Below are 24,114 nucleotides of genomic sequence, written 5' to 3'. Positions count from 1 at the left end.
GTGTGTGTGTGTGTGTGTGTGTGTGTGTGTGTGTGTGTGTGTGTGAGTGAGTGGGTGGGTGGGTGGGTGGGTGGGTGGGTGTGGTTGTGAGCCATTTAAAATGTATCCACTATTTGAAATAAACCTGTATGCATGTATAGCATTCAATGAAAGAATATAACATGGGTTGTAATCCCCTGACTGGCATCATGTATTTTTGGCAGATTAGCAGATTGGCAGATAAAGGGGGAATTCTTATCGAATATCATTATATTTCCCTCAATGCATATCCCTCTATTTATTTAAATTGAATACTGAACATAAATCCTATTCTGTTTGAACATGGAGTCCTGGTGTAACCTCCAACAGGTGGCTGTCTGGAGAATGTTCCGCCCGATCTACATCTACTGCTGCCCCGCTTCAACAAAACACAACAGCTTGAGTCATTCTTCAGGGGACTGAAGCCAGCTGGGCACCCTGTAGTGCGGAAAGCGGTCAGGCCAAGTGACCAGTCACCCGCCTCGAACACTCCCTTAGAGTCTCTGCCTCCCTCCTGGACCCACATCAGAATGTAACCCTACCCCCAGCGAGATGGAGAGGCACCGGGTCACTCGATCCACACCCCACACCCCCCAACTCTCCCCACGTGTCAGCACTCACCTGCTCAGGTGTCTTTGTGTGTTTGTGTGTGTGTGTGTGTGTGTGTGTGTGTGTGTGTGTGTGTGTGTGTGTGTGTGAGAGAGAGAAAGAGAGAGCAAGAGAGAGAGAGAGAGAGAGAGAGAGAGAGAGAGAGAGAGAGAGAGAGAGAAAGAGATAGAGAGAGCGAGAGAGAGAGAGAGAGAAGCAAGATGATGAAGAAGGTATCATTGTGGACATTCTGGACTCCTTTACGTCGCTGAATCAGCCTGTCTCTCTCGAAGGAATATCAGGACGGGACTCCCTGCTGTGTCGGGTTCAGAGCTCAGATCCGGCCCGGATCCTGAGGTCCCGGGACGTGATGTATTCTGTCATGGTCCCGGGAAACTGACGCAGGTTAACGCAAATCATGGCACAGCCGGATGACTTGGAGAACGCAGAGAGAGCGTCTGCTGACAGCGCCGCCGTGACCACCGCCGCCTCCACGCCGACACCCACCACGGTAAGACTGGACCCTCTCTAGCACCGTCACATGGTCACACCACCAGCCCTCATCATCACCCTCCATCTCCATTCAAAGATAGAAGGAAAGATCTAAGAAAATAACCCAGTAGTGGAAGGAAATGATGAAACCTGGAGCAGCAACACACAACAAAGATGGGACAAACTATTAAACTATGTGGAATGAAGACCAATAAGAAGAGGAAATTATTGTAAAGCATTCCTCTGGGGCATCTAATGTTACAACACAACTACCACTAACTATCACTGTCCTAGGTACAACTACCACTAACTACCACTGTCCTAGTTAAAACTAACACTTACTACCACTTTCCTAGTTGCAACTACCAGAGGTCTTAAGGCATTCAAATGAGTCTTCAAGGGACTATAGACTATCATCTTGAATTTGGAATTTTGCAAACTCTACAAGGCTCTGCTGTGACCACTAGGCTCTGCTGTGACCACTAGACTGCTGTGACCAATAGATTGCTGTGACCACTAGACTGCTATGACAGCTAGACTGCTGTGACCACTAGACTGCTATGACCACTAGACTGCTATGACCACTAGACTGCCGCAACTACTAGACTGCTGTGACTATTAGACTACTGTGACCACTAGACTGCTGTGACCACTAGACTGCCGTGACTATTAGTCATGTGAACATTAGACTGCTGTGACCACTACACTGCTGTGAAGACTACTGTGACTACTAGACTGCTGTGACTATTAGAGTCATGTGACCACTAGACTGCTCTGCCCACTAGACTGCTGTGACTATAAGACTACTGTGACTACTACACTGCTGTGAATACCAGACTGCTGTGACAACTAGACTGCTGTGACGATTAGACTACTCTGACTACTAGAATGATGAGACTATTATACTGCTGTGACGATAAGAGTCATGTGACAATTAGACTGTTGTGACTATTATACTACCTTGACTATTAGAGTCATTTGACTATTAGATTGCTGTGACTATAAGACTGCTGTAACTGTTAGAGTCATGTGACTATTAGAGTCATGTGACTATAATAGCCATGTGACTATCAGAGTCATGTGACTATTAGACTGCTGTGCCTATTAGACTGCTGTGAATGTTAGAGGCATGTGACTATAAGAGTAATGTGACTATTAAAGCCATATGACTATTAGAGTCATGTGACCACTAGACTGCTGTGACTATTAGAGTCATGTGACTATTTTAGTCATGTGACCACTAGACTGCTGTGACTATTAGAGCAATGAGGCTTTTAGAGTCATGTGACTATTTGACTCCTTTGACTTTTAGGGTCATGTGACTACTAGAGTCATATGACTACTAGACTGATGTGAACCAAGAGCAAGCTGCTGGAGAAGAGTGATGGTTGCACAGAATATGCAAGCATCCTCTGTGACGTCACCCATTGGTTTGGACCACAGAACTACTTAACATGTTGTTCCAGACAGGGAAGTCAGGGAAACAAATGGCGTTAAGTGCAATGTTTTTCACCACTGTATTCACATTATATTAGCTGAGTAGCGGTTAAATTTGATAATAACGGGATAAATATATTTTATTATATTTAGTAATTGCATGTTGGCCCTGTCATTGAAATTCTCAAACTAGTCCTAGTGAATGTATGTGCTTTCTATGGTCCACAATTCTAGTGGCCCATTTGCTGATACAGCCAGTGACTCCGGTAAACTCACTAGGAAGTTATCAGCAATTTCCCTATTCACAAAAAAACATCAAGTTACTTCTGTTAACGAACTATGCTCTAGTTACAATCATTTTAACATCTCTCTCCCTCTCTTTATATATATATATATAAATATATATATATATATATAGATAGATATATAAATCTTCAGTACGTATCTGCATGGGAGGAATGGTGAATAAGCCACGGCCTACAGTGTCTGACTTATCGCTGACCCATACAACTGGATACTGTGTTGTGTTGACCACTCTATGTGTAGAAGGCGCAGAAGCTAGTTACAACTGGTGTTATGCATTGAACTTATCGATGGACATCACCCCGTCTGGATGCAGGTCCCAGAGTCCGGCCCCCCAGACCTAGAGGTGGTCTCCGTGACCGAGGAGGAGCTCCCATCAGTCGAGACCCCAAACACTCTGAACGTCAGCCCTCTGGGGAGCCCCACTGAGAGCCCCACCACAGCAAAAGAGCCCCGTGGAGCGGAGGAGGGCCCCCCAAAGGCCCCGTCCAGCCCCACAATGCCCGTCACCAAGGTGCAGCCCTTCATGAACGGTGAGGCCAAGGCTCTCCCGGCACATCCCTGACCCGCTGGAGTCCTCTGGACATGGGAGGACACAGATGGAGAGCGGGATGTGATCAATGGATGGGTGGATGGATGGATAGAGGGATGGAGGGATAGAGGGATGGGCGGATAGAGGGATGGAGGGATGGATGGATGGATGGATAGAGAGATGGAGGGATGGATGGATGGATGGATGGGCGGATGGATGGATGGATAGAGGGATGGAGGGATGGATGGATGGATGGATAGATGGATGGATGGATGGATAGAGGGATGGATGGATGGATGGATGGATGGGCGAATGGATGGATAGAAGGATGGAGGGATGGATGGAGGGATGGATAGAGGGATGGAGGGATGGATGGATGGATGGATGGATGGATGGATGGATAGAGGGATGGATGGATGGATGGATGGATGGATGGATGGATAGAGGGATGGATGGATGGATGGATGGATGGATGGATGGATGGATGGATGGATGGATGGATGGATGGATAGAAGGATGGAGGGATGGATGGATGGATGGATGGATGGATGGATGGATAGAGGGATGGATGGATGGATGGATGGATAGAGGGATGGAGGGATGGATGGATGGATGGATAGAGGGATGGAGGGATGGATGGATAGAGGGATGGATGGATGGATGGATGGATGGATGGATGGATGGATGGATGGATGGAGGGATGGATGGATGGATGGATGGATGGATGGATGGATAGAGGGATGGATGGATGGATGGATGGATGGATGGATGGATGGATGGATGGATAGAGGGATGGAGGGATGGATGGATGGATGGATAGAGGGATGGAGGGATGGATGGATGGATGGATGGATGGATGGATAGAGGGATGGATGGATGGATGGATGGATGGATGGATAGAGGGATGGATGGATGGATGGATGGATGGATGGATGGATGGATGGATGGATAGAGGGATGGATGGATGGATGGATGGATGGATAGAGGGATGGATGGATGGATGGATGGATGGATGGATGGATGGATAGAGGGATGGATGGATGGATGGATGGATGGATGGATGGATGGATAGAAGGGATGGAGGGATGGATGGATGGGTAGACGTCTTGTTTAGACCTGAAGGACAACCTCAACTCACCAATCACCCATGTTGCCGTCTGCCTTCACTCTCCTGTCGGTCAATGCACCAAAAGGCTGGGTATTACATTGAAAAACAAATAACCCAATGAAAAACAATGGCTTGCAAATCCAGATCGTGAAGTATCACCTTCACCCTTTCAGTCACTCCCTTGGTGGGAGATGCTTGGAAATGCGTCACATCAAAGATACAAGAATGCAATTTCACTCTATTCATAAACAGTAACCAAACACTAGAATGCAACCAAACAAACAGACTAAGGCCCGGCTCAAATGGTGCTTAGCCCACTAGCTGTGATTCCAATAACCTGCGTTGTCCCACAGACAGTGTCAGTGTGGATGTTGGAATTCATTGTTGAATTTCCAGCTGCAAATCATGTTTTGTGGTGGAATGGAAAAAAGGGGTCAAAATCCCAAAGCCTAGTAGTTTGATATTAGGCTTTTGCCATCACTTGCATTGTTGTGATTGTGTATCATTTAATTAATTCATGTACATGAGCACCATCCATCCGCTATATATTCTTATGCCTAGTAATGTCCTTCTCTCATTCCTCCATCCCTCCAGAGAATGAGATGGAAGACAAGACGTGGAAGGGCAGACTGCTGGCCCATCAGACCGAGCTGCTGATCGCCGCCGCGGTGCTCGTGGTGCTCCTTCTGGCGTTCGGCATCGGCCTGGGAGGTGAGTGTCTGCTGGGCGGAGCCTCAGCCCGCTGGTTGGCAATGAGCCATCGTGCACTCAGGGCCCCCCCTCCTCCTCCTCCTGTATCAATATTTGATGGTGAAAGCGCTCTTGGTCGAGCAATGTGGTGCGCGGTTCGCTCTGCGACCAAGAGCTCTTCCTCTTGGCCCATGAGAGTGTTTAATAGAATGGGGCTCGGTGGTGGGGTGTGAAACGGTGTTGGTTTACAGTTGATATCTACGCACACAGCTTACATGGCTGATAAGATCTAAGCCTGATGTTGGCTTCTATGACTCAAGGCCTCCAAGAACACAAACAAACAATTACCGTAAGTTAGACATGAAGAGATAATATTTCCCATTAGTTCCCACACGCAATAGCTTCTTCTCAGAGTTGTGGGGATGGTTTCTGACCATTTGATGTTGCCTTCGTAGGTCCAAACTTTGTGGACGGGTATTGAACCTATGATTTGTATTTCAGTCAGTTTAAAACAAAAAAATGTGAATGGGCTCCGGATCTGTGATTTGTATTGTAATCGCTCTGAGTTGAGGGGATGGGTTTTGAACCTATGATTGGTATTTCGGTGGGTCTGAGCAGTGTGGATGGGTTCTGAACTCATGATTTGTGTTTCAGTGGGTCAGAGTGGTGTGGATGTGTTCTGAACTCACGATTTGTTTCCCACTGGGTCTGAGCTGTGTGGATGGGTTCTGAACTCATTATTTGTGTTCCAGTGTTTCAGAGCGGTGGGGATGGGTTCTGAACTCATGATTTGCATTTCAGTGGGCCTGAGCTGTGTGGGGAAGTTTCGCTGTAGAAAGTCGTCTCGCTGCATCAGCAGTTCAGCTCAGTGCGACGGAGAGCTGGACTGTGATCACGGCGAGGACGAACTCAGCTGTGGTGAGAACACATACACACCAACACCGATACACCCACACACACACACACACACACACACACACACACACACACACACACACACACACACACACACACACACACACACACACACACACACACACACACACACACAAACACACACACACACACACACACACACACACACACACACACACACACACACACACACACACACACACACACACACACACACACACACTACCTGTCTAGCAGATATGCACATCCTCTTATCCTGTATAAAAAAGCTGTAACGGTTGTCCTGGCAGTGCGTCTGAGTGGGAAGCGTGGCGTTCTCCAGGTGCTCAGTGGAGGCGTGTGGAGGACCATGTGTTCAGACAACTGGAACAACAACCTGGGGCGCTCCGCCTGCAAGCAGCTGGGATACCCCAGGTAGGCCACTCCCCATGATGAGACTCTAATGTGTCCACCCCACATTATCAGTTTCAAAGGACAATACCGCTCTGGGTCATCAAACAATCCTGGTTTGTTCGAAGTATTTGGTACCATCATTTGTAATAACTTTGAAAAACAAATTTGGACAGATTCTTCCAAAGACTATTTAGTGTGAACGACCCTGCCACAAATGTGAACAATAACCATATTGACAGACAATATACGCCCAGAGTGGAGCGCCCTCTAGTGTACAAACGCTTGGACACTACGCTTGAAGGGCCTCCTCCACCAAGAAGGACCCGGGTGGTGGTGTTGAGATCCTGTTTATGTAGACGTTTCTTAATACTGGTACATGGCGATGGTGTGTGATGGTGAGTGTGTGTGCTGATGGCTAGTTTAACCTGTTGTACACTGAGTACTCAATGTACAGGTGTGCAGCCTCCCCCAGCCCCAGACTCGGCCAGGTAAGGCTGCTTAAACCAGCTGTCATCCACACACATTCCAAATAAGTAATAAAACATCAAATGTGTTATAACAGAGACCAATGTGCTAATGTACCATTGTTGAAATTCATGGGTAACATTCAACGCAAAATGTCCTTTGGCAGAATCTACTGGTTTGATCACCAAGAGAAACTCAATCTATTGTAGAATCATATGCAACACTTTGTTCTATGTATACATGTGTTTCCCATGTAGTGCTGGTATTAGTATGAATATTAACAATAAGGATGTTCAGATACGTGGAGTCCAGAGCCACGCCCCTCTCCTCCGTGGAGCAGGACTTCCAGAACAATCTGGTGTCAATCAACCTGAGCCCTTCTGGACTGCACCTCATCAAGATCCACAACAACAGCAACCTCAGGTACAATCACAGCTCTACACATCAGGGCAAATGACCTGTAGCCAGTGACAACAACACTATGAATCTGAGGATATCAACCTGATCACACACTATGAATCTGATTAAATCATCTTGATAATAACTCTATGAATCTGATTAAATCACAACAATGCAAATCATCTGAAATCACTGTCACAGCTCTACTGATGTTAGAATTTTCCTCATCATGGAAAGGTTCCTTATATTCTACCTCCTCTCCTTCCACAGTAAGACTCAGTGCACCTCAGGGAAGGTGACCACCATCAGGTGTCTTGGTGAGTGACACTGGGGCTGTGTGTGTGTGTGTGTGTGTGTGTGTGTGTGTGTGTGTGTGTGTGTGTGTGTGTGTGTGTGTGTGTGTGTGTGTGTGTGTGTGTGTGTAACCGCTCTATGCTGTCCCTCACTCCCATCAGAGTGTGGCACAAGGCCCAAGAATCCCAACCGCATTGTCGGGGGCAATGCCTCCACACTTGGACAGTTCCCCTGGCAGGTCAGCCTGCACTTCAGGAGCAAACACATGTGTGGTGGCTCCATCATCGCCCCCCAATGGATCCTCACGGTAGCGCACTGCGTTTACAAGTCAGTACTGTGCTCATCAGTCAGGTGGTGGGCAAGTGCAATGTACCTATAAGGTATCTCCATAACGACTGACACTCTCTAGTAAGGCTTTGCACAAGCCTCCATCTAGCAGAGATGGGGGCAGCTTTCTGCCCCAGCGTCAATCAACCACCCATCCCTCCGTCCCCTCCTCCCTCCCTCCCTCCCTCCCTCTGTCCGTCCTTCACTCCCTCACTCTCTCATCCCTCACTCCCTCTGTAATTCCCTCCCTCCTCTCTCCCTCTCTCCCCCCTCCCTCCCTGCCTCATCCCTCCCTCCCTCCCTCCATCCCCCCTGCCTCCCCAGGTATTTGCCCTCCCAGCCTGTCCAGTGGACGGTGCATGCAGGCATCGTGCAGCAGACCCTGAGCTCGGCGCATGCCCAGGCGGTGGAGCAGATATTCTACCACGACCAGTACCAGTCGGACGGCGTGGACTACGATATCGCCCTGATGAGGCTGAGCCAACCACTGGCCTTCAACGGTACTGCACACACACACATCTAGTCACACACACATACAGTCACTCACACACACGCACGTACGTACGTAGACACACATACACACACACAAACACATACACACAAACAAGTAGTCACATACACATTTGCAGTCACTCATACACACACACCCACATAAACACATTCACACACACACAAACATGTAGTCACAAACACATCCGGAGTCACACACACACATACAGATACGTACGCACACAGACATGTTTTCACAAACTCATGCGCAGAGTAACCCCCACGCACACACCCTAACACAAACAGGTGGCTCCCTTCTCTCCCTTGGTGTTCAGTGTCTCCACCCATCCATTCACCTCTTTCCCTCACTCTGATCTCAGGTTTCATGGCGTGCCGTTAGAGCTGTCATTACACGTCCTCTTGTCTCTCGAGTTTTGAGTTTTTGGTTTGGTTGAGATGTTACCAAGCATATTCATATCCCTTCTAATTGCTACAGAAATTACACTTTGCATATGACTAGATAGTCCCAAAAAGTTGGTTTGATCAACAACATGGCTGTTATCAACACAAATATTGTTTTATTAACAGAGGGGTCAAACAGGTGATGCGATGGCAAGCTTCGATCTTTAAACTGCAATATCTCAGTCATTGTTTTCCCCAAATGCTTGAAATGTTGCAAATCTGTTCACAGTTAGCTCAGGATATGTGTGACCTGTACTTGAGTTTGAGCCATGAGGCCCTGCCCTTGGCTGGGTTGAAAATGCCCTTGTTTATTGTTTTAAATGTATAGTTTGTCGGCTTAAAGCCCAGGATATTTGTAGATGTTTGTTTATTATTATTATTGTTAGAAACATGGCCACAACTCAACCACTGGGAGAGGTAGTTGATTGAGCTTCTATTCTGCAGGCAATGTGGAGCCCATCTGTCTGCCTCATTTCGGGGAGGACTTTGAGGAGGGCTCCATGTGCTGGATCTCAGGGTGGGGCTCCACTGTGGACGACGGTGGGTCAGACACATCTGGGCAGTAACCTGCTGTATCCAAACCAGCTCGTCTTTAGCTGATCAGTGTACAAGAATGATCAAACATTTGGTATTTTCAACCATCACACTATCCTGTACCTCCCTCCATCCATCCTTCCTCCCCCCCTCCGGGCCCTGCAGGCGAGTCCAGCCTGTCTCTGAACGCAGCCCAGGTCGCCCTCCTCTCCAACAAGGCCTGCAACCGGGCGGAGGTTTACCAAGGCTTCATCTCCCCTCGCATGATCTGCGCAGGCTACCTGGCGGGGGGCACCGACTCCTGCCAGGTGGGTGGACGTCATCCACTGGTGTTCTTCACCAAATGACTCAGGGCTCATGCTGTTAAGTAGCGGTGGCGGCCAAAGGCCGAAAAATGCATCTTCAAGAAATGAATTATGAGTGTTTGTGTGTGTTTGTGTGTCAGGGAGACAGTGGCGGGCCCCTGGCCTGTGAGGGCCCCTCGGTGTGGAAGCTAGTTGGGGCCACCAGCTGGGGTATTGGCTGTGCGGAGCCCAACAAGCCTGGGGTGTACACCCGCATCACGCAGCTGCTCTCCTGGGTGCACCAGCAGATGGAGGTACCTTGCCTCACTCTCTGACCCCCCCCCCCCCGGTGGGAAACACAGCATGAAGTTTAAAACAGGGCTTTTCATAGCGGTCTTACTTACCTGTTTAAGGAATTCAACAAATTATTTGCTGTGGAGGCTATGGAACTCCCCTGGCATCAGTAATGAGGTAGGAAGGCCGTATTCACCTCATGGAGTATGCTGTCCAAAGCATCCGATTGGCTCGACCACCAAACCATTCTAATCTTTGAGGTCAGGAGGACAAAGATGATGCAACACTGCCCTCTAGAGTTGAGCTGTGTGACCTGTCTCTCACCTGAGCTGTATTAACCCTAGCTGCTGCTGCCTTTAACCCCCTAGGTAACAAACATCCTCTGTGCTTTTCTTTCAGAGGGAAGAGGCGCGCTCCTCCACTACAGAGAGCAAAGAGCACTGAAGCAGCCAGCATTAAACACACTACCACACACACGGCTAGTTCAGTAGCTGGACGGGGAGACCTCCCCATCGGTGGACATGATTGTGCTGTGACAGCATACTTAACAGGACGGAGACAGAATCACCGTAAAAAACACTTGTTCCTTAAGACTCTGGAGCTGTTAAACTTTATCCGTAATAGGGCAATTGGGACCCAAGAAAACTAAAGTTGGATCCTCAAAAAATGACACTTTTTATCCAAGAAAAATCTCTGAGACACACCTGATGTGAAGGAGACGCGGGACAAGCCAGAGGTTAGGCATCGTTTATTCCAAAATAGAAAGCTCTAAGGCAAACCCAACAGACAGAGAGAGTGAGAAGATACCAACGGATGCCCGACAGTAGAGCGGTGTGTGGGCTGAGGCCCAAAAGTCAGAGCTCCTGGTCCTCCGGACCCTGCAAACAGCCGGACCACCAGAGGCCTTCGCCCGCTGCTGGTGTACAGCACAACGGTTGAGGTTTCACACACGAGAGGCAACCAACGTTTTGTGCAGCAAAAGTCCAATATCAACAAATTGATAAGTTGAGAGGATATGTTTTATGAAGGGGTATCGAAGGGCTTGAAGCCGCAGAATGCAGTCTTTTTTCTATTTTATTATTTTAATCCTTTAAGGCATACAACTAAAAGAGGGAGCCTAAAATGTTCCAAAGTAGCTCTCTCTGTTCTTGATGTGAGCACAGTTATTTGTGTGTATCTCTAGATCTAGATCTAGAGATACACACATTATATATATTTGTGTAAACGGTCTGTTCTTGGTTGCAATTTGAATTCTCAACTGTGATTTGAAGTTTGCATCTTAAGCGTGATTGTGTGGTAAGCATAGTAATGTGGATTGTGCACTTTGAAAAAAACAAAAAAAAGGTAGTCCACTACGCAACGATGGTAAAATTATTAAAAAACACATGACTCATCGCATACACAATGTGGGGTAAAACTTGATTTATATTTAAAAAGAAGAAAAAGTACTGCGATCAAAGTTACTGAAAGAGAACCCCTGGGCGATTCCCTCACAATTCCCAGCCTAAAAGTATTTTAAACTTCTCTATTTAAAAAAAACAAGACAAGCCTTGTGTAGTTTAGTGTCCTTTGACTTAATTTCATTCACGTTCTGGTTTTCTGTGCTTCTTGGCTAGATTTCTTTACAAAAGAACATCGGTAAGGCCATTTTTTGTATCGCAAGTTTAAAACCAGATTTACACAGCAATTTTTCAATCAGCATTCAACTTTTTTTTTTCGTTCCTTTTTTTTACTAGAAAACTGAAATGAACCCTGGAAAACAGGGTCGCTAGTTTAATAATGAATCTGTACATAAATATTCCTTACAAAACAAAACAAGAGAAACACAAACAAGGAAAAAAACAAAACCACTCGTTACTTCTCAAGTTTGTATATAAAAATAAGCTCTCTCCTTCTCACCCCCCCCCCCCCCCCCCCCCTCCTTCTCCATGCCCTGATGGGCCACAGAACAGACCCCGGTCAGAGACCACCAGTAAGAGTCGATTCTAACTAGAGTCGTGTGCACTTCTACTGAAAAAACACAAGCATGCAGGAAATGAAGACAAGCTCTCTGCTGAAGCGTTGGCATCCAAACAAACAGGATTCACATAGAAAAGGGAGGGGGGGGAGGAAGCGGGCAGAGGGGCGGCAGTGGAGGAGAAAATATATATATGAAAGAAAACAATTCAACCTTAATTAATGGAGCGGTACAAAGTATGACCCCTTCTGGTGTTCTTGTTTATAACACTTCTTTTTAGCTTCCATTGGTTGCTTACAATATAATACAAAAAGTGCACTCGCCAACGTTTGTCTACATGGTATAAAAGAAAAAAACGGTTTCTGAAATGAAACTTTTGGGGGCGTACACATCACGCAGTTCGTGCTGCCGTCCACTAGTGGGCAGAAGCGGTTCTGTGCGTACGTCCTGTGGTTTTGTGCTCTATGTAAACGTATCATCTTTGTGGAGTATGTGTTTGTGCGTGTGTGAGACTGTCAAAGTAGTGTCTAAGTGTTATGTGTGTGTTGATTCATCAGCCAGTAAAAGGCTTGGGAGAAGTGTGTGTGTATGCGTGTGAGAGAGCATTTGGGATGTGTCTGCTTGTGTGTTGATCTGTAGGCCAGTATACAGTGGTAGTAGTGTGTCTTTGTCTAGAACAATATATCAGCTTTGAAGTTTGTCTTTGTGTAAATGGACGTGTATGTCTATGCGTTTGTAACGGCATGTATCCGTATGTGTGTACAAGCATCTACGTGTGTATGTTTGTGAGTGTATACATCTATGTCATGGATGTATGTGTGTGTGTGTGTGTGTGTGTGTGTGTGTGTGTGTGTGTGTGTGTGTGTGTGTGTGTGTGTGTGTGTGTGTGTGTGTGTGTGTGTGTGTGTGTGTGTGTGTGTGTGTGTGTGTGTGTGTGTGTGTGTGTGTGTGTGTCCGTCCATGGTGTCTGTGCTCTACTGCAGCGAGTCACTGTGGTCCAGGCCCAGCCCAGCCATGTCGTCGTCGTCGTCCTCTCCGCTGTCCAAGGACTCGTCCTCGCTGTGGCCGCCCAGCATCACCTGCTGGACCGCCAGCGTGGCGCCGTCCGACGTCAGGCTCTGCAGACCCTCCATGCTCATGGTCACCATGGTGCCTGCCGAGGGAGGGAGGGAGGGAGGGAGGGAGGGAGGGAGGGAGGGATGAGCGGAGAGACCGGCAGCCTGTTTGCCATGAGCAGACTGTTCCTAACAACCTGCTTGTATGAGCTAGCTGTTGCTAACATACAAACCGTTTGTTGCTCATACATCTACTGGTTTACCCAACGTACGTACTGTATAGCCAGAAGGAAAGCATGAAACTCCTTTTCCCATGCAGAGTCTGATAATTACCTCTTACACCTCTTCTATTGAATATTAAACCGTCTAGTCTATTAGTAGACTTTAATACAAAGGGTTAGGTTCAGTCAAACACGGTCGATAGTGTTTAATTGTGGTCGATAGGGTTTACATGTTTAAATGTGGTCGATAGTGTTTATATATGGTCGATAGGGTTTACATGTGGTCGATAGGGTTTACATGTGGTCCATAGTGTTTAAATGTGGTCCATAGTGTTTAAATGTGGGCGATAGTGTTTAAATGGGCGATAGTGTTTAAATGTGGGTGATAGTGTTTAAATGTGGGCGATAGTGTTTACATGTGGTCGATAGGGTTTACATGTGGTCCATAGTGTTTAAATATGGTCGATAGTGTTTAAATGTGGTCGATAGTGTTTACATGTGGTCGATATTGTTTAAATGTGATCGACAGTGTTTAAATATGGTCGATAGTGTTTAAATATGTTCTTTTCCCTCACTCTCCACCTCATCCCTAACTCTCCACCTCAAGCTGGTGTGTAGTGAGCGTTCTGGCACCGATTGGCTGCCGTGCATCACCCAAGTGGGTGCTACATATTGGTGGTGGTTAGTGAGGTCCCCACTTCACTTTAGGCGTCTTTGAGTGTTATTAATTATTATTATTCTTCATGTTTAACCTCTGTTTTCCTTTTATTCCTAGTCTGTTTTACATAGTTTTGAATGATGACTATATGCTCTGTAAGGTGACCTTGGGTGTCTTGAAAGGCGCCTCTAAATTAAATGTATTATTATTATTTATTATTAAACACCCTCACCACTATAAGACCATCCCGCCCCCATATCAACTCAATTACCAGGTATGGTATTGGGTTCGACTCCTATGGTCTACAGCCCACTTGTCTGCATAAGAAAGGCACCCAGCCCCCTGCATGCTACTGAATGACACCTCCAAAATAGTTCACTGCAAGTCGCTTCAGATAAAAGCAATAAATGACTACTAATGAATGAAATATTAATGGATTACAAACAGCAGAAGAGCATAAGGAAGGTGGAGGAAGGGTGTGGTTGTGGTGGTGGAGGTAGTGGTAGTGCAGGTGTTGGAGAGGGTGGGTGGTAGTGGTAGTGCAGGAGGTGGTGGTGGTGGAGGTAGAGAAGGGTGTGGTGGTGGTGGTGGTGGTGGTGGTGGTGGTGATGGCGTACCGTCGGGCATGGTGACCTGCTGGCTCCCGCCCACCGAGGCGATGGAGTCGGGCCAGAAGCGCTGCAGGGGCCGGTTCTGAGGGGTTTTCTTCTTGGTTTTGGGGGTTTCAGAAGAGCTGGCGTCTAGCATGGGCTGCAGGATCCTCCGCCGCGCATTGATGAACCTGAGAGGAGGAGGAGAACACAGAGGAAGAGGAGAACGTATGAAAGAGGAGCAGATGAGAGGATCAGAGTAGGCCGGTGAAGTATAATTGAAGAGTGGACTAGAAGACTAGAGGGTGGTCAATATCCATGCTGCTGCTTGGATCCCTCCTCGGGGACGTGACTCACCAGTTGTTGACCTGTAGTAGGGTTAGGTTGGTCTGGGTGGCGATCTGTTTCTTCTCGTCTTCCGTTGGGTATGGGTGCTACAGGGCCACACAACACCAACATTGTTAATCTCTAATTTGACATTGCTTTTTGTGTGTGTAGCATTCACTTGGGAGGCACAATTCTGCTTCCTCCTGGGTTCATCCCATGTCATGTTTAGCAGAGTAGATGGATCCAATTGGAAATAAAGACCTAGACTATGTCACCAAATGTTAAGTATTAGCTAATAACTAACTTCCCCAATTCCCTTTAATAACATGCCCCTTTATCCAGTGGCAGGCGCGCACGCGCACGCACACACACACACACACACACACACACACACACACACACACACACACACACACACACACACACACACACACACGATACATTTATTTGGAATGACCAATACAACAACACCATAGCATCCACATATTAATAAAGAGCCTATTTATGTCCAAAACAACACAAACACTTTGCAGGTAACCACAACCAAGTGAATCAGTAGAGATACATGTATAGTTCAAGTTGTATCATGGGTAGAGATAACAGCGCCTTCTCCATGCATGGAGACTGCCGATGATTGCTGACACAGAGCAGTACTTGGCTATTTGCTTAGAGTTCTTCTTATTGAGTCCAGCAATTTGCAATCCTCTAACACAGAGTCTATGAACATGTCCAAGGCTACCATAAATGGGTCCAACTAGCTTTGTGCTATAGCCACCTATTGTTAAAGCATGTATTAATGGCTGGTATTTTAACATCTTTTCAGAGAAACACAGGTCCATACAGGTCAAAGCAACAGCCCACTTCCAGAATCACAATCAGAGGTCACACACACACACACACACACACACACACACACACACACACACACACACACACACACACACACACACACACACACACACACACACACACACACACACACACACACACACACACACACACACACACACACACCCCAATGTGCTGGAAGAGCCAGGAGCGCATGACGTTGGTGGCCTGCTTGGGCAGAACCCCACGCTTGTTCTTGGAAGAGTTTTCCTCGTGGCTGAACGCATTCAGGTCCTGGTGGAACTGCAGCTGGAGCTGAGAGAAGATACAGAGACACAGACATTATTTTCAAATGGAAATAGATTTGAAAGATTTACCCCACACAGCCAAAACTGTGCATCAGTGATCATAAAAGAGTGGTTATTAAATGACTAGTATTGAGTACAAATTAGTTGTAACAGCGGACATCCTCGCTAGAGAATGAGCGGCCTGCTCCTTTATTGGGGAACCCCCCACTGTGTTTGTTACAGTGTGTGGCCTCCTGTGTGAGTGGTGGTGTGGGGATTCACCTGGTTGTTCTGGACTCGTATCGTTCCGGGAGAGATGGCCTGCGTCACTAGCTGGCCTTGGGGTGTTACTACGGTAACCGGCTGATAGACCGTTCCACCTGGAGAACACACAAACACACACACACACACACACACACACACACACACACACACACACACACACACACACACACACACACACACACACACACACACACACACACACACACACACACACACGATGAGTGTTTGTTTACACTTGATGTGCCCTGGAGGCCGCGGTCTGGCAGGAAGTCATAGAGCTGATGCTGCTCATTAGTCAGCAACCGTAGGATTAAAGTCCCATAAGGAGCCATACCTTCTTTGTGACATTTCATATCCATGTCGTTTTCTGCTTTCTTTCCTTCAACGGGGGCAGTACAAGTTGGAAAATCTAAATCTGTACGATTATTTTTGAAGAGGCTCATGTCGGTCGTTACCTGCGACCACCTGGGTGGGGTTGACGGTTGTCAAGGTAACGTTGCCCTGCTGCAGGGCGGATGCTTGAACCATGATCTGACCCTGGGGACTGAGGGTCCCTGCGAAGGAGGTGGGAGTCTGAGGAAACATACACACACACACACCTTTTAAACACACATTACAAACCAACTTGTTATATACCTTGTTGTGCATCTGGGTCTCATGGGGGGCCAGGCCCTGCAGCGGGGACTAGGGGCCTCCATGTGTCTGTGTGCATTTGGGCTGTCCCTGGGTCTAGAAGGGGGGCGGGCCCGGACTATGCAGCAGCGACAAGGGGCTCCCCTGTGTCTGGGGGTGGGGTGTACCTGGCTCTAGAGGGGGGAGAGGCCCGGACCCTGCAGTGGGGAGTAGGGGCTCCCATGTGTCTGTGTATGGGCCGTACCTGGGTCTTGAGGGGGGACAGGCCGGGGCCCTGCATCGGGGAGTAGGGGCTCCCGGGGTCTCCGCTCAGCAGGGTCTCACTGTTCATCTTGGTCTTCAGGCAAGCGATGTAGCGGCTGCAGAAGTCCTTGCAGAGGTCGCTCACCTTCTCCAGCTCCAGTAGGTGGATCCGCAACACCTGGATGGCCTTCACCATCTGGGGGTCAAAAGGGGAAAGGTCAAAAGGTTAGGAAGAGAAAGACCCCTTGAAACTCCCATTATACAGTCGTCTTCTGATGTTTACCATCTTCTAATAAGACATCCCATTTATACTTCCTGCCCTACACTGCAGCATGAAGTTCACCAAGAGCTCTGAATGGGGCCAGCACTTCCCTGCACTGTTGGGATGTTCAGATCAGAACAGCTGATTTCAATTCAAGGAACGAGTCCACTCAATCTCTGATAGGTTGGACCTAAAACCATTAATAAACCATTATTTACACCAATATGAAGATAGAAAGAAGTCCTCACTGCAGGCATGGGCTGGGTTACCTTGAGCCAACCTGCTGTGAACCAGGTGCGATCCAGGTTAGGCTCACAGCATGGTGGGCGTGGTAACTGAGAGTCCAGTTTTTAATCTTGGTATCTGAAACCAAAGGAATTCTGGCTTCTCTTGAATTCTGAGTTGACATAACTGGTTAACCTGGAAATCCAGCCCTTGAAACAGGGCCCTGGATTTACATGAGCTGATGCTGATTAACATCTTGGTTAACCCTAACCCTAGCTGCTTGGTTTAATATATTGACTTTGACTTTGTTAAACTGGAAAGTCTACCTCTAGTTTTGGGGTGAGTAGGCATTTACTAATACAACCCAGGTAAAGGAGTGTATGGAAAATTTATGTTAGTGTTTGTTTAAGCACGTCCAAAGTTGATAACAGGAATTGTTTTGCTTTCTTTGTGTGTCAAATACTCAGCTTCCTATGAATCCGAAGCCATCTGATAGATCACAAAAACCCAAAGAAACAACGGGTAAAGGACACATTAAGGGTCTGATGGAACTAAATGACACAGGATTAGAGAGGGGAGAATTACCACCGACCACATCCATGTAAAGATGGGCCTGGCTGCGGTGGTTGCCAGGGTTACCATCCCGTGTGCAACAGATCATGTGGTTGATTAAAACGCATCCCCGGCAGCTGGGAACATACTTTGGTTGACTCCATTCTCTAGAGCAGGGCTCCCTTAGAGCAGGGCTCCTCTAGAGCAGTGCTCATCTAGAGCAGGGCTCCCTTAGCGCAGGGCTCCCTTAGCGCAGGGCTCCTCTAGAGCAGGGCTCCCTTAGCGCAGGGCTCTTCTAGAGCAGGGGTCCTCTGGAGCAGGGCTCCTCTAGAGCAGGGCTCCCTTAGCGCAGGGCTCCTCTAGAGCAGGGCTCCTCTAGAGCAGGGCTCCCTTAGCGCAGGGCTCCTCTGGAACAGGGCTCCTCTAGAGCAGGGCTCCTCTAGAGCAGGGCTCCTCTAGAGCAGGGCTCCCTTAGCGCAGGGCTCCTCTGGAACAGGGCTCCTCTAGAGCAGGGCTCCTCTGGAGCAGGGCTCCTCTGGAGCAGGGCTCCTCTGGAACAGGGGTCCTCTGGAGCAGGGCTCCCTTAGCGCAGAGCTCCGATAGAGCTCTGCGGATGGGATTCTCATGTCCGATACAACAGTGCTACCTGCTTCGAGGTGTGTCTTTAAACTGATGAAGTTCTTGTCTTGAGTCGATGAAAAACACACACATATTGTAGGCTATTTATCTTTATATTATAGCCTACTGCAAAATGTGGAACACACACGATTATATCCGCGATGATGAATCTGTTTGACTTTCAATAGGACTGTTCCACCTTTTTTGCTTCCTAATCTCAATAAATCAACCGATTTATTTCAGATTAGTGTTCTTTACACATTGGAAAATGTGTCACACTATGTTGATATTTGGAAAAAAACGTGTTGAATATCAATTGTAGCGATTTATTTTAATTATAGTTATACACTAATGAAAAACGAAATAAACTGTTATGAACTCTAGCGTGGATGGGGATGCTAATCAGACACAAGACTGAATGGGTTATGCATTTCTATAGGTCTATAATCTTAAAATTTCAAAGACAACTTCTCGATGCAAACATCGAGCAGGGCTGACTTCAGCGGCATCCGCTGGACACAGTGGATTTAAACTGGTGATGGGAACTCAAGTCACCGAGGGCTTGTGTCGCCACACACCAATGGAATGGGTGGCTAAAGAAGAATTCACCTAATTTTTAATCCAACAGTTTTGGGAAATTTGGACAAATTAGACAGGACCATTAAGGCTGGGAAGAATGTTAATCTGATCTGATACATTTAATCATCTACTCTGATTGTAGATTATGCATTGGAATAAAGCTAAGGGACTATTATAAACCTAGGCTCTTGACGAGCAAGGCTGTGAATCATCACGAGAGGCTAGAAAAATCACAATATGAATGCAATTTTTTCACTTCTTGGTTTGTTTTACGAATAAGCCGGGACCAGGTGTTATCTGATCTAGTTTGTAATATGCATCTCCTTAAACTGAGCAATAGAGAGAGAAAAGAGAAACACAGACACTGAGAGAACAAAAGAGAGACAGCGAGAGACAGAGAGATGGATGTGACTGAAAGAAAACATAAACACCCTGTCCTCTCACCAGGTTGTCCAGGTCGGGGTCTTCGCTGAAGAAGGCCTTGCCTTCCTTCTCCTGGCTGCGTACAAAGTTCTCGATGTCCACGTCGAAGCTGGCCGACGTGATGCAGTCCGAGCTCTGTGTGGACTGTTCGCATTTCTCAAAGAGCAGGGCCAACAGCGGGAACAGAGGGTGCCTGCACAACAACAACAAAAACACAGTTTGAGACATCCTTTATTTTATATGGGAATATTCTGAACCTTAATTATTATTATTATAATATATACACATAATAGCCAGATCAAATATACATTTCCAAGGAATGACAGTCGGCTGTGACACCACCAATGTAAACTACTGTATCCAGATATGTAAACATAATGCAAATGCTGATCAAAAAATGTGCATTGCCTCAATCTTTCCCTCTCTCTTTGTAATACATATCATGTGGTATTTTTCTACCATGGTAATCCCCAGGATTAGTACTGTGTGATGCACTGTTGAATTCAGGATCCAAAAGCTTTCTCGGTCGGCAACAATAAACCAATGCGCGGGAGGATAAAAAGGCTAAATAGGTACTGTCTATTCAGGCAAAGAGATGCTCAGTGCTTGAGCTTCTAGAAGACGCCGTTCAACATCAGGCACACAAAGCGAGAGAACCTGGAAGGGTCCTCTCTAAACCTGTTCACACGTGGCATCCAAATTAAGATCCCACTGGATCGCATAGGACCAGTAGAGGACTAGTAGAGGACCAGTATAGGACCAATCTGCTATTAATGCCTGACACATTAGGAGTCCATTTGGGAGGTTGTCACCCCCTGTCGTCGTTATGTCAATCTGCACTACTCACATTTCAGTGCACACATTTGTCACCAATTTTTTGAATGGCAGGAACATTGTCCAATTATTTTTTACATATTGTTTGCGGAAGGGAAATCTGATGTCAAAGGGTAGAAGATGACAGCTCAGACACACTGGCCTGAACCAACCCGTTTGTAATCAATCCCCATTCATCCGAATAGCGAAGGTGACAGAGGGAGTCGATAGAGAGACAAAGGGCGTTTGAGAGAGGATGAGGGCAGTACCGATATATGGCGGTTTTGTCTGCGTCCATGGGCGTCTGTGGCTCGTTGTGGGCAGGGCTCGGAGCTTCCACCAATGACCCCTCGATGAACTTCTGCTCCGAATCCCCTTCTGCCTGGGCCACACCTTGCATCTGAAAGCCAACAGATGAGATGACATGCGAGCAGAGACAGAGAGAGAGAGTAAGCAGGAAAATAAGCGAGAACAGAGATACAGGATAAAATAAAGACATCATGTGAACTAGCTGCAGGGGTAAATCCTTATAAGGAGCTGTTATTTTAACGAGACAAAGCTGCAGTAACTGCTGGAGGAATGGATAGATGATCAGCAGGAGCGGCACTGGGAGGCGTAATGTGACCGAGAGCCTGAACAAGGCAGGGAGGTACAATGGACATAGAGAGACGGCAGCCTGAGCTTGACCCGCCGTACCCGTTTGTTTTGGTTCCAGTTTGTTCAGGTTTCAACTTGGAGGCTGGGCAGGGAAACAATATCGGCATGAATAATATTTTCCCATTAATAATTGTAATCAACATGTCATTACATCCATTGTCATAACGCTCCTGCTTGGAGGAGATGGAGAAGCTGATTCAACGGCATTTTATGGGATGCTGAGCGCCGCATTTTATAATGACGTTTTTATAATGCTCTGTTAAAAAAGGAGAACTGAATGACTGGGAATCAAGTATCTCCCCTCCTCCACTAGGGGGGTGGGGGGGGTTTCAACACCCTGAACCTGCCCTGTGACTAAAAGCAGGCCGGGGGGCCAGGCTGGGAGCCAGGGAGAGACCCAGCATGGGAGACCCTGCCAGCAATCCCAGCTCCAACCATGTGACTCGGGTAACAATGACTTGGACTGAGCTCCGGCGGGGCTAAAAATACTTGTTTGCTTGGGGTGGAACATTTCTCATTAGTCACAGATCTTTCCCCCGCTCTCTTTATGAACACCAGCAATGTTCTGGCACTGGCAATGTTTGAGTGTTGTAGTGAGTGATGCGCGTATGGGGAGGAGCGGTTTGAGGGAAGAGGTCCTTGCTCTGTGGTTTAACATTGCAGGTCTGCCGTACGGTTATTTGTTGTAGCTCACTGTGATCTGAGACCGATACAGTGCAAATATAATACTCAAACAGGAGATGCAAGGATATCAAGTATTATGTTGCATGAAGAAGGCCTGGTTATCTTTAGTTTAAAGCTTTGTTTTGAGGAGCTTACTGGGGGAGGAATATACTGTAACTGCGAATATACGTACATATCGGCAACTAAACTTTACTTTAACAGGGCTAGAGTACTTCACATAGATTGTCAGAATACACAGCCCTAGATAGGACTTCCCCTGAGACCCACCTGCTGCTCTCCTTCTTGGTACTTGTCTATGGAAACCGACTGGGCTGCCATCATGTTCACTGCAGATGCTGCAAACACTGGGGCATTATAGAGAGGTGGGACCGTGGGCCAACCTTTACGACATACACACACAAACAGCCAAGATCAAAGTACAATAGGCTTTAACATATGGCTATTTCTTTTTTAAGTTTGAGATTTAACTTAAAAGTTGAACTTAGATGTATGATTTTATGATAGGGTAAAAATACATTGTATTTTATAAGAGATTCATTATAATTGATAAGGGAAAATGTCCTATATTTATCTTTCATTTAAAATAATATTGAAGCATGTTCCATGCACAATAATTCAAAGTAGCATCGTGCGTCACTGACAGCAACAGCAATTATTCAACCAATAAGCATGTGGGCATGCACATTGTTTATGTATTATGGGACCAAGTTTATGACTTAAAAAAAGGTATTTCAATCATTTCAGTTTTAAATAGTACCCTCAACATAGAGCAAGATCCATTTTTGTCCACAGCCCATTGGGTGGTCCAACATTCAAAGACACTGTCATTGATCCCATCCCAATAAGCCAATCTCTCTACATGCAACCCATGTTGAGATAACACACACACGCGATTTCCAACATTAGCAGATATCCGGGGGGAGTAATACAAATAATAAAATTTGTTTTGCGTATTCGTCAGTAATCCATACGACTGCTTAATACTACAGCAATCAAATCATTATCTCGATAATTAAAGAAAACAATAATAGCAGCTCAGCTAGTGTACTTCAGCAGGGTACCTAGCCGCTAGGTAGCTCGCTAAAGTAGGCTACTACTAGCTGGACGGCTATTTTTACACAAGCAGAGTTACGACAAGGATCTGTGGTGTGCTATCTGGCGTTTAACTGCCGGTACAACACCAAGCAGACTGCAAACCGCCATATTTAGCAAGGAAACCACTGCCAGAAAGCGAACCCCCATGCTAACAAAGCTAACAGCCCCGCTGCGGATCACTAGCAGCTCGTTGCTTTCTTTACATCTTATGGCTGTATAAAACAGCTCCACATAAGATATCGTCCCGTTTCACTTGAAAGCATTATACGTGATCACATAATTACGTTAAGGTCTGTAAAAATAAAAATCGACATAAAAATAAAAGCTAACATGCTAGCCGGTGAGGCTTCCTAAATCCTGCCCACATCAGTCAATCAATCATGGGAGGACAGCTGCCTGTCCCTCCTCTGAGAGGGGTAGAGCGGGGCCTTGCTTCCACCACTCGCCCTTGCCTTTCCACAATCCTCCTCTGCCCCCCAACAAAACGCCCGACATATTTTTTTTTCCCGCAGACTGAGTTTTATTTCTTCCTAGTACTGCCAATGCTCTCCCATCCAAACAACCTCCGATGCTCCCAATATGTCCGCATATTCTCGCCCTGGGCATTTTTTGTGTGCAGCCCAGATTGTTTGATTGATAGGGAACGGAAAAAGAAGATTTTGAGTGACAGCTTACCTGAGTGCCAATCTTCGTCACACTGACAAGCGGCTGCAGCAATCGGGACCCGCAGTTGTCGCGTTGCGTCATCGCGCAAGGACACGCACAGCCTTTGGCTCATGAATATTCATGAGATGGGAGGAGATATGAGGACTCAGTGGAGAGCCTTGTTCCCCCCCCCCCTCGAGTCCATGCACCCTGCTGGGCACGGCTGGCACTGCGTAATAATCCACTGCCCTCATTTATGCTTCTGCGTAAAAACATAACACGGAACACATTCTGCATCCATGATTCTCGCACATCTATAAATCGGTGGTGATGCTCTCCCCCTTTCCTTGCCAGTGCCGCACTAACAGCAAACCAAGTCGCGGATGTTTAACAAGCAATAGTAGGCCTTCGCCGCATATAGACGTGATAATTAGGGCATGATATTCCGCACAG

The 24,114-nt window shown here is 46.9% G+C and overlaps 2 protein-coding genes across 5 annotated transcripts; one reads left to right on the top strand and one right to left on the bottom strand.

The window, feature by feature from the left end:
* The first annotated feature begins 653 nt into the window (after positions 1 to 653).
* tmprss3a (transmembrane serine protease 3a) lies at positions 654 to 11,775 on the top strand. Its single transcript, XM_060040434.1, has 13 exons — positions 654 to 1,117; positions 3,155 to 3,371; positions 5,073 to 5,189; positions 5,970 to 6,086; positions 6,374 to 6,497; positions 7,239 to 7,364; positions 7,611 to 7,657; positions 7,796 to 7,961; positions 8,286 to 8,461; positions 9,357 to 9,452; positions 9,612 to 9,754; positions 9,892 to 10,044; positions 10,424 to 11,775. Exons 1-13 carry the CDS (start codon positions 1,025 to 1,027, stop codon positions 10,466 to 10,468), a joined length of 1,620 nt encoding a protein of 539 aa, XP_059896417.1. The 5' UTR covers positions 654 to 1,024; the 3' UTR covers positions 10,469 to 11,775.
* Positions 11,712 to 23,831, bottom strand: pknox1.1 (pbx/knotted 1 homeobox 1.1). Of its 4 annotated transcripts, none has more exons than XM_060040889.1 (11): positions 23,692 to 23,831; positions 22,189 to 22,301; positions 20,850 to 20,980; positions 19,789 to 19,960; positions 17,110 to 17,304; positions 16,688 to 16,805; positions 16,230 to 16,327; positions 15,847 to 15,975; positions 14,863 to 14,939; positions 14,533 to 14,696; positions 11,712 to 13,134 (listed from the first exon to the last, which is right to left on the bottom strand). In XM_060040889.1, the coding sequence occupies exons 1-11, from the start codon at positions 23,792 to 23,794 to the stop codon at positions 12,956 to 12,958; spliced, it is 1,479 nt and encodes a 492-aa protein (XP_059896872.1). In that variant the 5' UTR covers positions 23,795 to 23,831; the 3' UTR covers positions 11,712 to 12,955. The 4 variants fall into 4 exon arrangements, with proteins under 4 accessions (XP_059896872.1, XP_059896873.1, XP_059896875.1 ...); XM_060040890.1 differs by lacking the exon at positions 23,692 to 23,831 and adding an exon at positions 22,679 to 23,685; XM_060040892.1 differs by lacking the exon at positions 23,692 to 23,831 and adding an exon at positions 23,301 to 23,685.
* Between the last annotated feature and the right edge of the window lie 283 nt (positions 23,832 to 24,114).

This window comes from Gadus macrocephalus, chromosome 20, assembly GCF_031168955.1.
Source record: "Gadus macrocephalus chromosome 20, ASM3116895v1".
Lineage (NCBI taxonomy): Eukaryota > Metazoa > Chordata > Actinopteri > Gadiformes > Gadidae > Gadus > Gadus macrocephalus.
Note: the sequence above shows the minus strand (reverse complement) of the source record. Positions and strands in the feature narration are given on the sequence as shown.